Raw genomic sequence first — 15,000 nt, 5'->3', positions numbered from 1 at the left:
TGACGTCCAATCAAGGGACGCTACTCTTCCGCTAATCTCATTCCCTATTGTGGTTTGCAACTTTTGTAACGTTGATGATAGTTTTGTATATATAAACACGATTCCGCTTCCTTGACGAGCATTTCTTCGATCGCCCCCTGGCGTATGAATAGCCAGCATTCTCTCCATTGAGCCAGGTTTTGGTAATGAATAAAATATCGATATCATTATCCATGATAAAATCGAATAATAAAAAGGAAGGCAATTTGTTCACTGTAACAAGGTGAAAGAATAGCGCAGCAATTTTTTTACAGTAATGGTTTTCTTTCGAAAACAGCTCTATAACCGCCGTGCTGTTTCCAACTGCTGTAATGCAATAGTTGGTCAGTAACTGATCAGAGGATAAAGAGGCGTTGGCCTCTTGTTGCTTCACTACAATTACAACATCAGAGTGAATGTTCTCAATGGCCCTGGGATTATGATTGGTGAGCACTTCAGGCCGTTGAAAAAGAGAAAATTTAAGATTAGAGCTCAAAGCGCTTTACAAGAGGTACCTAGCCAACAGCAGCATTTAATACAAAGAACGAGACATGACACCTGTTAGGCAATATTACACTTTTTTTTCGGACAAGGACACCGTTGTTAACGGCGAGGTACTCATTTTACAACTGGGTACGGTGAGAGAATGTGAGTAAAGATCCTTTTCTAAGGATATGACTATGCACTAAGCGAGGCTGGATCCCAGGACATTCCGATCCGAAAGCGAGTGACATACCACAAGAGCACATAACCGCGCTCACTAGGGACCAAGAGATATTATAACAGGAGGAGAGTATACCAGGACTTTGAGATGTGAACACCAGTGGGAGAGTAAACCTGGGGCTATAGGGTGGTGGCACCGATGAGGAATGAACTGGATGCTTTAAGTTGTAGAAACAAGTGGGAAATTACCCGGGGACTATAGAATATGGACACAAGAGATGAATGTACCCACTTTTTGAGATGGATACCAGTGGGGAGTGAACCTAAGACTATGGGAGGGGGACATCAATGGCAAATCAACCTGGGACTATGGGAGGCGCCACCATTGGGAAGTGAACACAGTACCACAGGATATGGACGCAAGCGGGGGAATAAACTTGGTACTACCAAAATTATGAGGTAGAAATATAAATATGGACCAAGAGTGAACCGGACTCATTTGAGTGGAATCCAAGTGGAGTAAACAGAACTATGGGAGAGGACATCATGGCAATCACCTGGGACTATAGGGTGGACACCATTGAGAAGTGAACACAGTACCACAGGATATGGACGCAAGCGGGGGAATAAACTTGGTACTACCAAAATTATGAGGTAGAAACCAATGTGGGAGTGAACCCGGGGCTATTAGAGGTGGACATCAAGTGAGTAAACAGAACTACTGTATACGGACTCCAGTGGGAAGTGAGCTCTGGACTATAAGAGGTGGACACCAAGTGAGTAACAGAACACTGTATACGGACTAGTGGAAGCAAGTCGGGGATAAACTGGACACCAAAAAGTGGTAGAAACACTAATAGAGTGGGAGTGAACCGGGGCTATTAGAGGTGGACACCACAAGTGAGTAAACAGAACTACTGTATACGGACTCCAGTGGGAAGTGAGCTCGGGGCTATAAGAGGTGGACACCACAAGTGAGTAAACAGAACTACTGTATACGGCTCCAGTGGGAAGTGAGCTCGGGGCTATAGAGGTGGACACCACAAGTGAGTAAACAGAACTACTGTATACGGACTCCAGTGGGAAGTGAGCTCGGGGCTATAAGAGGTGGACACCACAAGTGAGTAAACAGAACTACTGTATACGGACTCCAGTGGGAAGTGAGCTCGGGGCTATAAGAGGGGGACACCACAAGTGAGTAAATAGAACTACTGTATACGGGCTCCAGTGGGAAGTGAGCTCGGGGCTATTAGAGGTGGACACCACAAGTGAGTAAACAGAACTACTGTATACGGACTCCAGTGGGAAGTGAACTCGGGGCTATAAGAGGTGGACACCACAAGTGAGTAAACAGAACTACTGTATACGGACTCCAGTGGGAAGTGAGCTCGGGGCTATAAGAGGTGGACACCACGAGTGAGTAAACAGAACTGTTGTATACGGACTCCAGTGGGAAGTGAGCTCGGGGCTATAAGAGGTGGACACCACAAGTGAGTAAACAGAACTACTGTATACGAACTCCAGTGGGAAGTGAACTCGGGGCTTTAAGAGGTGGACACCACAAGTGAGTAAACAGAACTGCTGTATACGGACTCAAGTGGGAAGTGAGCTCGGGGCTATAAGAGGTGTACACCACAAGTGAGTAAACAGAACTACTGTATACGGACTCCAGTGGGAAGTGAACTCGGGGCTATAAGAGGTGGACACCACAAGTGATTAAACAGAACTACTGTATACGGACTAGTGGAAAGTGAGCTCGGGGCTATCAGAGGTGGACACCACAAGTGAGAAAACAGAACTACTGTATACGGACTCCAGTGGGAAGTGAGCTCGGGGCTATTAGAGGTGGACACGCAAATGTATAATCAGGAATGATCGTATAGAGTGACCCATGGAGTACTACGACGGATGAAGTGCACGCATGCGGACTATACGCATGGATGGACACCATGGGAGTGAACACTACATGGAATGGACACCAGTGGGATGAACATGACTTGGATAGGGACTCCAGTGAATGATCTCATGAGGGACTCTATGATCATTTAGCGGCCTAAAGACTGACCATGAGTCATTGATACGCAATTACTCCTATCGGGAATGAGATTAGCGGAAGAGTAGCGTCCCTTGATTGGACGTCACCTTACAGAGAGAACGTCAAAATGGTTTTGCGCATGCGCCTCCCTCGTGTCCTCGCTTTCGGTGAAGTGTCTCATGCCGCCTTCACCGGACGCGAGGACGAGAGACGCATGCGCACAACCAACATGACGTTCCCTCTCTAATAACTTTTCCGCCGGTGATGTCCAATCAAGGGACGCTACTCTTCCGCTAATCTCATTCCCTATAGCGAAGGACGCAAACCTAACACCTACATGAAGAACGAAAATCCCAATCTACATTGGTCGCTCACACTCAGCACATGCCAGATAAAGAAAAATTAGGTGTGAATATCTGGAAGACACGCCCCCCCCCACCACCACCTACCACACTATCTTCAAAACAAAGACCCATATATGGGAATGTAACAGGACGCACGAGCATTATAAAACATGCACCTTACAACGATACATTTTCTTCCACAAGAAAAAATATCTGACAATAACGGACGTGTTTTTATCCTGTTCAGTGGTGTGATATTCAATTATAAGGGGTGAGTGGGTTACACTGATTTAATTTTCTTAAATTTCTTTCTGATCTACAGACTGCACCAACACCTTTTTTTGCATGCTTTTACCTCTCTATATCTATGATATTGATATGCATAATATCATTCATTATGACTTGGTTACATGTAATTTGATCATACTTTCCAATACCATGGTTTAGCTACTTTTGTTTATCTAGTGCAGTCTGGTGATACGCTTCAACAGTCGTAACGTCACTTCCCTCGTAATGACTTAGTAACTGGCTCTATCTAAATTATCGGAACAATGGCGGACCCCTTATGAAATATTTCTCCGACGGGCATAAAAGCGTATCCAGAGGAAAAAACCCCATTATAAATCTGATCATGTTTTGACTTTTGCAAATTCTGATCACAAGACATATGAAAGGTTCTAGCCAGTATAAAGAATGAAAAGTACCCATTTTCTTAGATTAGAACCACGATGGCCGCAGTTGCTGAGCGACGTGACATCGGACTATTGAATCCAATTCTTGAGGCCAGAGTACCAATCATTTGTTGACTTCATGCTATCTGGGCGTTAGCATTACAATTATGTTACTTAAAATATCCATGAGTCTATACTTATAACGTTCAAGTGTTAGACTATTTCATTAAATATTATTAGCCTCGTATGGACACAGGAAGAGCTGTCCAACTCACACCTTTGCATCAAACGACACCCCTACAGTCAAGACATGAGAGACGGCCAGTTCGGCTGAACACCTCGGCTGCAACAAGTTAAGACTCTCAAAAATAATAAAATATTGTGTTTTTTTGTTCGTGCCCCATGATGAAAAATAAACATTAAAAAAACATGTAAATACGTACCCTACTATCTAAAACAGTTTTAATCCAACTTACTTTAATTGTCAATTATAAGTGGGACTGGAACTTGTTTTATTCAATTCGTATTGTTTTGTGAAGGTTATTATATCCTTTTACAACTTAGCGATAGCGAGACACTCACCATTGCTCTTTAATATTTTCATGAATATGTAACGGGGAAATCATAGGATTTGCAGACCTCTATATAATTTGATTTTTATTAATAGGCCGATTCTGTGAGTGCAGGAGCTTACAACCTATGTAAAACGCTCTAGTGGTGAGGAGAATTATTACATAAAATTTTCTTAAATACAAAAAAAATAACCTTCGCCTTAAATACCACATTACAGTGACCACCATTGAGGAATGAGCTCAAGGCAATGGGAGGTGTACACCACTGGAGAGTGACCCTGGGACAACCAAGTTATATGGACACTAGTGGGAAGTGAACCCTGGACTTTGGGAGGTGGATACCAGTGGGAAGTGAACCCTGGACTTTGGAAGGTGGACACCAGTGGGGAGTGAACCCGGGGCAATGAGAAGTAGACACCACTAGCGAGTAAACACAGAACTACTCGATATGGATGTTAGTGAGTAGTGAACCCTTGGCATGTGATATGGGCACCAGTGGGGAATGAGCTCGGGACTTTGGGAGGTGGGCACCAGTAAGGAATGAACCCAGGACTTTTGGAGGTGAACACCATTGGGGAGTGGACCCAGCACAATGAGAAGTGGAAAACCATCGGGAATGAGCATGAGGCTATGAGAGGTGGATACTAGTGGGGAGTGAACCTGGGACTATGGGAAATGAACACCATTGGGGGAGTGTGCCCAAGGCATTGCGAGATGGACACCAGTGGGGAGTGAACATGGGGCTATGAGAGATGGACACCACTGGGGAGTGAACCGGGGCTACTGGATAGGGACACCAACGGGAAATGAATTCGGGAATATACGAGGTAGACACCAGTGGAGATTGAACCCGGGACTATAAAAGGTGGACACCAGTATTAAGTAAATGCGGATCTAATGGATAATATGAACTCCAGTGGGATGTGAACCCAGGCTATGAGTGATGGACACCAATGGGAAGTGAACTTGCGACAATGTGAGGTAGACACTAGTGGGGAGTAAATTCGTGACTTTCGTAGGTTGACACCAGCGGGGAATGAACCCAGGGCTATGAAAGGTGGACACAACTGGTCAGCAAATGCGGAACCAATGGATATGGACTCCAGAGTGTTATTGTTCTGGTTAGTCCAGAATTATTTATTAATGCTTGTTTATTATTATTGCTTGATGCTCAGTTGTCACTATCTGTATGTTTTTGTCACACGTTATTTCATTTTTATCATTGCTGTTATTTATAATTCTGCCAACTGTCGTCATTGTTATTGTTATTTATAAATTTTTTTCAGTGTGAACTTAAGATTTTCCCAGGTTTGACGTTATGAGCATTAGCAGAATCAATCATCATTCATTTTCATTTCCCTTTTCATACGTGGAGGTTCTAACCTTGACTGGGATATAGTCTTTACAAAAATCGTTTATCATCATACAGTTTTAACTGTGTCATTTTTTCTATTAGTTTTGGGTTTATGCCCATCGTGTAATTTACCGGTTTGTCCTGGTCACATTTTCGACAGTAAACGCATCAGACATTCGACACGCTGTACACGCTACTGCTGTACATATTGCTGTATACTTCTGCTTTACGTGCTTGTCTACCGTTCATGTTGTCCTGGAAATATTATCCTGCAACATCGTATTCTTCAATCGGTCATCGTTCATTAAATATCCTTATCATCTTCATCAACAAGAAAACAACGTCTTCTTTATTTTTAAAATTTCGTCTTTGTTTAAGGCAGCGTTTGCCCTGGTGCGATATATTATAATATTGTAATATCCAGATTAGGTGTGGACCCAGGCTATGAGATATGGACACCAGTGGGAAGTGAACTCGCGACTATAGGAGGAAGACACCACTGAGGAGTGAACCCAGGACTTTCGGAGGTAGGCATCAGCGGGGAATGAACCAAGGGCTATGGGAGGTAGACACCAGTGGGGAGTGAGAACCAGGCTATGAGAGGTGGACAAAACTGGGGAGTGAACACAGGACCATCGTATATGGACACCGTGGGTGAGTGAACCCAGGACTTTGGGAGTTGGATAGTAATGGGGAATGAACTCAGGACTATAGGGAGAGAAGGCTATCATTACTCCTCCCCCTTAACCTCCTCCATTAATTGAAAAGTTATAACATCTCCTTCAATTATCTCAAAGACAAAACTTGTTTTGAGGATCTATTGCAATAAATACTGGAAACCCAGGCACCAGCCGCAGCGGCGGAAAGTACGTTTGGGGGAGTTGTCTTCCTCAAGGTCACACAACGCACAGCTCTGTGGCCTACTGGTGCGACATTCGCTTTTGGATCAGAAGGTTATGCGTTCGTGCCTCGCTCCGCGCATAGTAGAGTCCTAGGAAAAGGCTCTTTACTCCCATTCTCTTACCAAACTAAGGTGTAAAATGACTACGTGGCCATTAACAGCGTTGTGTAATATCGCCTCTAAAGGCCTCATGTCTTGTTTTATATGTTACGTGTCGCTAATGGTCAGGGACCTTTTGTAAAGCACTTTGAGAACGTTAAGTAGATATTGCGATATATTTTTTTAAAAGCTCAAAAAAGCTCGATGAGTAAGATCTCAGTTTCTTATGGGCACGAAGCAAAAAACTAAATCGCAATGCCGCGATCTTGCATGATAACTGTTTTTCCATTCGGGATCAATATTTAATAATTGACAGATAAATAGGTAACCTTACCACCTCAGTATCGTGATCATAATGCGGGCCATAGTGTCCTCCAATTCCATAATTTGCAACCTGAAAATTCAAGTTAAAAGCAGAGGAAAGATACATGATAGAAAACAAAAATGTTAAAAATAAAGAGCAAAGAGATAGCAAATTCTTTTGGTCTATTTTTTGTTTGCAGTCAGCCAATCCAGGTCATTAATCACATGATTTGTTGCTGTCCAACGGTTGGATATTTCTAAACAAATGTAAACACGCTGCTTTGTTTATGAATGTTATAAACATACCCATGTGTCAAGCTGAATCAAATGACCAATCGTGATGTTAGATATTTTAAAAAGCTGTGAACACTTTTCACTATGTGGGTCATTTTGAGCACATTTTGCAATGTGACCAATGACCTCGAGCAAATAGGGAATATAGATCATGTCCATTCATATTGTTATCAGTTATCTTTTTATGAAAGTAGAAATCTTAACAGGTAGCTTCGCCTCTGGAGTTCAACTATTAACATGTAACAATCATTTACGTCAAGTGTGTACAAAGTGTACACTTTGGTGTGTCACTTTGAACCTTGGAATAAAAATAGATGGAAGGAAGATGACGTCATAATACTGAAGCCAACCGTTGGCCGCTTCCGCCATATTGGGAATACCAAAACATTCCTGCGTTACGGCCGTAGTTACGGTGATTCACTCATCGGTGGACATCCGAATCAAGATGATCAGTGGATGTTTTTCCTTCCAAGTAAGTATCAACCTTAAATTTGTTTCATAATTATGTTTGCAAATACGTTTTATCAGATAAATCATGTTTAACGATGAAATAAAACTATTTGATAGCTAAGTTGAGTCGAATTCAGATATCTCTCCCTGTGAATGTGATGTGGCTATGGCATGGCACGTTCACTTTCACTTTCAGTTTTCAGCCACTTTGATTTTCTTAAAACAAGTATAGATTCTAGTCTAATCGTTTTTTCATTTGTTTTAGTTATCGGATGTATATGGTACACGCGATGTTTATTATTAGTCTTAGATCGACATTATTTTACTGACGGAAAGCCTTTGACTCTCGATGACCAGAGACTGTTTCGTCACCCTTGGCCTTGGCTTGGCTCTAGCTGAAGCTGGACGGTTAGGATTGGTTGGATTTTACTATCTAACATTAATAGTAATGTTTCATCTTCTCTCTAAAAGAATTCGTTGTACATTTTCATCACACTGACCTATCACTCATTCTTGGAAAATATTTTGTTCTACAGGAATAAAGGACTAGGCTGCCTGTATTCTCACCCCCCCCCCCAGCCGATTGGATTACCGAAAAAAACGTCGCCGGCTTTTTGCGATTTGGATTTGATTGATTTTTTAAAAAATTGTGCAACTTGTGACAAGAAACTTAACAAATTACTGCATTACAACCTTTGGATTAAACATACAACAATTGTGGACTACTATTATGAAGACTAGCATCCGGGGGTGTACTATTATGAAGACTAGCATCCGGGGGGTGAGAAAAGTCACTTCGAAAGGACTAACCAAAGATGATATGGCTGTACCAATCGCAGTGATAAGGATAGTGTTACAGGAATCACCGTCCATCAGTGAGTACTTTTCTTTTTTTGCTAACTGTTGTGATCATACGTCCAAAGGATTACTTGCTCAGCTACAAGACTACAAGAAGGTCTTGTTGAGATGAAAAGTACTAACTCATTTGCTGACTATGTGTGCATCAAATTTCAAAATGGGGGACTAATCTCTAGGTGAAAACTGCAAAAGTCAGTCATTTATCGACAAATGTAGGTTAGATTTCGGTTCGGTTGAAATCCAACCTAACCGTAAAAGGCTTAAGATTGGTTGGATTTTACTATCTAACGTTTATTTCATCTTCTGTTTAAAAGAATTCGTTGTACATTTTCATCACACTGACCTATCACTCATTCTTGGAAAATATTTTTGAACCATATTAATTATTCATTGTGTTCTACAGGAATAACCAAAGATGCCTGCTTGTTGCGCATTTGGCTGCACCAATCGCTCTGAGAGGGAGAAGGGTACAGGAATCACCTTTCACAAGTGAGTACTTTTCTTTTATTGCTAACTAAAACATTTATGATCATACGTCTAAAGGCTTACATTACTTGCTAAGCTACAAGGTCTTGTTGATATGAAAAAGTACCAACTCATTTCCCAACCTTATGTGTGCATTAAATAAAATAGCCTTGTTTTAACCCTTCACGGCTAGGTTACATTTCAACCGAACGGAAATCTAACCTACTTTTGTCGATGTATGACTGTCTTTTGCAGTTTTGACGTAGAGATTTGTCCCTGTGATGTGCCTCGAGTGCTTGAGGCGAATCACAGGACTCATATCTCAGTGAAAGTTGTAGAGGATCGAATGATATTTTACGTGAAGTCCAGACTAGCTGTGAAAGGGTTAACACTTGGTTGTATCAACAACAGTGCTATTCGAACAAATGGTTTGCTACCACACAGAATAGCACACCCATGTTTCTCACTCAGTCACAGTAAGAATGTTACCAGGTGACCAATAATGTTGTAATGCTATTTTAAGACATTAGTGACAACAATGTGTTGTTGTTTTGTTTTTTTTCAGATTCCCCAAGGATGAAGAGCGGAGAAAGCTGTGGATAAATTCCATAAGAAGGGAAAATTTTATTCCCTCCAAATATACTGTTGTCTGTTCTGTCCACTTTGAGGAGAAATGCATTGACAGAACTTCTGTCAATATTGTTCGATTGAGAGAAGGTGCAGTACCTACTATCTTTTTGTCTTTTCCTTCTTACTATCAAAATTCGGGGGACAAAGCTAGAAAACCGCCAGCTCAAAGAGAGCCTCCCCTTCCATTTCTAATTCAGACAACTGTAATGCTCCATTGCCAAATGATCTTGCTATCCCTTCTACTTCTACGAGTGCTGATACACCAACCAAACAAAATTTTAAAAGAGCTCTAGAAGATAAAAGTCATAAATTAGAATCATGCAGAAAGAAAATTAAAATGCTTCAGCAGTCGAAAAGACGTTTAATTAAAAAAAAATGCAGACTTAAAAAGTATAGTAATGGAGCTTAGAAACAAAAAGATGATTAGTGACTCTAGTGTAGATATTTTAGAAAGATGTGGGGGTGGGGTTGGCGATTTATTGAAACGGAAATTAGCGAAGATGGAAAATATGTCTGTACCTGTAAAGTATTCTCCAGAAATTAGAAGTTTTGCTATGACATTGCATTTTTACTCCCCTAAAGCTTATCGATATGTAAGAAAAGCTTTTGATACTTGTCTTCCTCATCCAAAAACTATTTCTAAGTGGTATAAAACTGTGGATGGGTCACCTGGTTTTACTAAATCAGCTTTTACTTTTCTTTCCAATATTGTACAACTGTCAAAGGTTGCAAAACCTTTTCTATGTAATCTTGTCATGGATGAAATGTCTATTAGGCAACATGTGGAATGGGATGGCAGCAAGTATCATGGCTATGTGGATGTTGGTCCAGGAATTGATGATGATAATCTTCCCGTAGCAAAGGAAGCTCTAACTTTTGTGATAGTATGCTTAAATAGCAGTTGGAAATTGCCTGTTGGGTATTTTTTATTAGATGGTTTGAATGGGGTGGAAAGAAAAAATTTATTGAATTCATGTATTAAAAAACTGCATGAAGTAGGTGTTGAGATAGTGTCAATCACACATGACGGTTGTCCATCAAATATGTCTATGTTGAAGTCTCTTGGTGTAATTGTAGATAGTGATAAAATAAAGCCATACTTTTCTCATCCTGTTACTGATTCGCCTATTTATGTTTTTCTTGATGCCTGTCATATGTTGAAATTGGTAAGGAATACTTTTGCAGAAAAAAAGTCTTTTTGTGTAGGTAATGATTTTATCAAATGGGACTATATTGAAATATTACATAAGTTACAAGAAAGAGAAGGATTGCACCTGGGTAATAAATTACAAGCAAGTCATGTGCAATGGTTTAAGAAAAAAATGAATGTAAAATTAGCTGCTCAAACTCTTAGTGATTCAGTTTCTTCTTCTCTCGAATTTTGTCTTAAAGAAAATATCCCTGGTTTTGAAGGATGTGAGGCAACTATTAAGTTTTTGAAAATGTTTAATTGTTTGTTTGATATCCTTAATTCTAGAAATATGAAGGCATTTGGATGGAAATCCCCATTGAGTAAATGTAATTTTGAAGCAACTGAAAAATTTCTCTCAGAAGTTAAAAATTATATTTTGTCCATGACATTATCTGTTAATGGTATGTCTCTTGTTTCCAGTAGAAGAAAGACTGGCTTTCTTGGTTTTCTTGTTTGTATTGATAGTGTTATTTCAATTTACAGACGTTTGGTAATGTCTGAAGATTCATGTATGAAATTTTTATTGACCTACAAGTTTAGTCAAGATCACATTGAACTTTTTTTTGGTAAGGTAAGACGTATGGGAGGCTGCAATAACAATCCAACAGCTAGACAGGTCTCAAAAGCATACAAGCAACTCCTCACGTACAATGAAATTGAAGAAGTGAAAAGAGGGAACTGTTTGCCTCTGGAATCCGTACCCATTCTAGGTGTTTCCAGCCGAGAGAATTTAAGCCGTGATGTACCTTCTGGGATTCGAATCAATGCATCTTTATCAACAAACCGAGTCTTGTCTGAAGAGGTGTGTGAAAGTAGTGATATCAGTAGCAGTAGTTCATTTGATTTTGATGTAAACTATGATCAGTTGTCCACTTGTTCAAATAAAATTGTCGTCTACATTGCTGGATTTGTTGCATTTAAATTGAAACAAAGAATTCTTTGTGAACATTGTTCAAATGCATTAGTTGAAAATGAGCTATCTGACATACATTCTTTGATTGCTCTTAAAAACAAAGGGGGGTTGCAAATTCCTTCTAAGGGTGTTATTGATGTCTGTTTAATTTCTGAAAAGCATTTCAGAAAATATGTTGCAACTGTAGGTCAAGATCATTTTCATTTCAATCGATATGATTGCCATAAGCTTTTGCAAAGCATCATGAAGTCTTTCGTCAATAAACCCGTTTTTTCTACATTATTTCATTCCCATATGTTTGATCATGAGGGGATTGAGAATCATTTGATTCTTCTACTAAAAGCAATAGCTGAGAAATATATTCAGGTCAGGTATTTCTATGCTGGTAAACTGTACACTGAACAATTGAAAAAGAAGCTAATGTGTTAAAGCCGTCAAGTTCTTAACAAATTTATTTTATTTACAGGGCAGTAACAATGTCATTATTAACTTGTGTGATTTTTTTAAAGAGGCAAATATGTTTGTGTAAAACCCTTTCCTGGCTAGGCTGAATTTCACGTCAAACATTCCATCCGCTACAGCTTTCACCTCGAGCACTCGGAGGGCTCGAGTCGCATCACAGGGGCTAATTTCTGAACTGTAGAGGATTGAATGATGAATGACGTAAAATCCAGTCTCGCCATAACAGACTTCTGTAATAACTATTAATGATGAACTAGTAATGAAATTGCTGGGATTTTTTTTTTATTTTGAAATCTTATTGAATTATGATCAAACAATGAACCTTTTGTGTGACCATGATATTTTGTGTAATAATGTCTTTTTTTTGTCACTTTACACAAATATAAAATGTAAATAGCATTTTGTGACTTAATTTTTGATGAATTATGGTAATTCATAGCTCTAGTAGCGGGGGTCCCGTTAGTTCAGTTGGTAGAGCATTGGACTGTCACGCTAAAGGTCTCGGGTTCGAGTCCCTTTGCAGCCATAATTTTTATCCGGTTCCCCCTGTCCACCCAGCAGCAATTGTGTAGCTTACTCTACTACACTATAGCTGCAGTGGTACGTCCACATTTTAAGTTGTCACCATTAACCCTTTCATGGCTAGGTTTGAGTTGAACCGAACCAAAACCAAACGTACTTTTGTCTATACATGACTGACTTATGCAGTTTCACCTAGAGATAGTCCATGTGATGCGACTCGAGCGCGCTTTAGACTAATCTGTGATGAAAACTGTACAGGATCGACTCATATTTGACGTGAAATCTAATCTAGCTGTGAAAGGATTAAGAATTGTGGTCGTGTAGTGGTGGCCTGATTTTTAATGTGATTCCTACCCCGAAACTTTGTGCTGTAAGAGTCAGCTTAAAGTGGTGGGTGGTTGGGAGGGCCGCCTGCATTCTAACAGGAGATGTATGCTTTCTTCTACTTTTACCCCCTTATCTTTTGTAACGTCTGCTTTCTGCCCTTGTCCTTGACCGAAATAGCTCGGTTGTGGTTGGGTTCATGTGGGGTTTTCTGCTTTTGACGAGCATGACGCGGCCGGGAACCGAACCCCAGACCTCCTGGTTACGAAGCCAACGTTCTAACCAACTGAGCCACTGTGACCAGTAAGATTGGTAGCGGATGACCGAATGGTCTACTTGCTGTTCTCTCTTCTTGGCCAAGCGAAATATGCCGTCTCGTGACACGCAGGTTCGATTCCGACCGGATCCACTTTTTATTTTTCGATATCTTTAATTCGAGCTTGCACTTCCATTACTTTCTGTGCGGTTGCTTGATATTTTACAAGTGTTTACTCATACTCCTCCCTTTTTCCTTATTCACGTCATAACCAACAAGCAAAGGAAATCGAACCGTGCGTAGTGATAGTGCTTTGGCTTCAGAATTGAACGAAGAAATTAATTTAATTAATATTGCCTTTGCAAGGTATTTTACAACATCACAATGACTAAATTCCCTTAGTAAGTGAGTATTTTAATCGGCAACACAAGATGATTTCCATCACTCAAGTCTATAGTTTCTATGATAAACAATCGTTTCCTGGGCTTCTCAATATGGCGGCTAAGCTCCGCCCACTGGCATCAACTTTGCGACCTCGCGAACGAAGCCGCTTACCTTCCATGTAATACTATTATTATTCCAAGCTTTGAACCTTAGGTAGCAATGTTAGTGAGTAGTGCACATGAATCTCGTGAAAAGCAAACCCCTGGTCAAGCCTGTGGGAAGTTCAGTGATCGTAATCTCAATATAATTCACCGTGTGTAATACTGTTATTGTAAACCATCTATTTGTTCACCAATCCCAGACCCTTCGTTTTTTATATACCGTAAAGAAGAAAAATCCCAAAGTATGGTACTGTAACCGGCGAAAAAAAAAAAAAACTCGGCTTAATGTCACTAACAATTCTGGTGTTCGAGCCAATTTTCAATAAAATCCATCAGAAGGTTGTGAAGATATTCACGTCAAAACGTGCGCACGGCTCGTGGAACGGACTATAAGAATCAAACTGGCTGTTGGAAAACAATCACAAAAGAGCTGAGTGACCTCAATTTCGTTCCTTCTATTAGGTGAATGCGTTTATCACGGACTCCATTCCTTAGTTGTGCTAAACTCGACGTGCAGTTATTTGCATGTCTGATAACGCAATTCCTTATGGGCTCATTGTTGTCGTGGAAATAACAAAAATTGACACAAAAAATTGTCCATTACAACAATGTGTAACTTGGCCCATAAGTGGGTTCGGATGTCAGACCTGCATATATGTAGTCGTCGTCCCAACTCAATAAGCACTATTTAGAGGACAACACACGTGTAAACACTATTTTTGAGGAGATCGTTGGTTTCTACGCGTAAACAAAACTCACAAAATCAAACAAAATGGGCTTGATCTATATTAACTTTCCATGTGCCCGAGGTCAAAGGTCACATTGCAATATGTGCTCAAAATGACCCACTTAGTGAAACGTGTTCACATCTTTTTGAATATCTAACATCAAGATTGGTCATTTGATTCAGCTTGACACATGAGTATGTTTTTAACATTTGTAAACAAAGCAGTATGTTTACATTTGTTAAGAAATATCCAATCGGTGGACAGTAACAAATCATGTGTTTGATGACCTGGTTGGACGAAAACATGAATATAGATTGCTCCCATTCATTCAAGTGGTCCGAGCCATAACACTGAGAAGAAAGTCCCGTTGTGTATTGACTGGATGTGGTAGATAATACATT

The 15,000-nt window shown here is 40.3% G+C and overlaps 1 protein-coding gene across 1 annotated transcript in view; it reads right to left on the bottom strand.

Moving 5' to 3' along the window:
* The window catches only part of LOC144974015 (prolyl 4-hydroxylase subunit alpha-1-like), a 29,288-nt gene that overhangs the window by 11,330 nt on the left and 2,958 nt on the right, over window positions 1-15,000 (bottom strand). The window contains exon 5 of the mRNA XM_078916905.1: window positions 6,992-7,051. Coding sequence (XP_078773031.1) covers window positions 6,992-7,051 — 60 coding nt within the window. The remainder of the gene's footprint in view (window positions 1-6,991; window positions 7,052-15,000) is intronic.

The sequence above is a fragment of the Berghia stephanieae genome, chromosome 5, assembly GCF_034508935.2.
Source record: "Berghia stephanieae isolate SIO BIC M18660-M18661 chromosome 5, UCSD_Bste_1.3, whole genome shotgun sequence".
Lineage (NCBI taxonomy): Eukaryota > Metazoa > Mollusca > Gastropoda > Nudibranchia > Aeolidiidae > Berghia > Berghia stephanieae.
The sequence above is the reverse complement of the archived record's forward strand: the minus strand, read 5'-3'. Positions and strand labels throughout refer to the sequence as shown.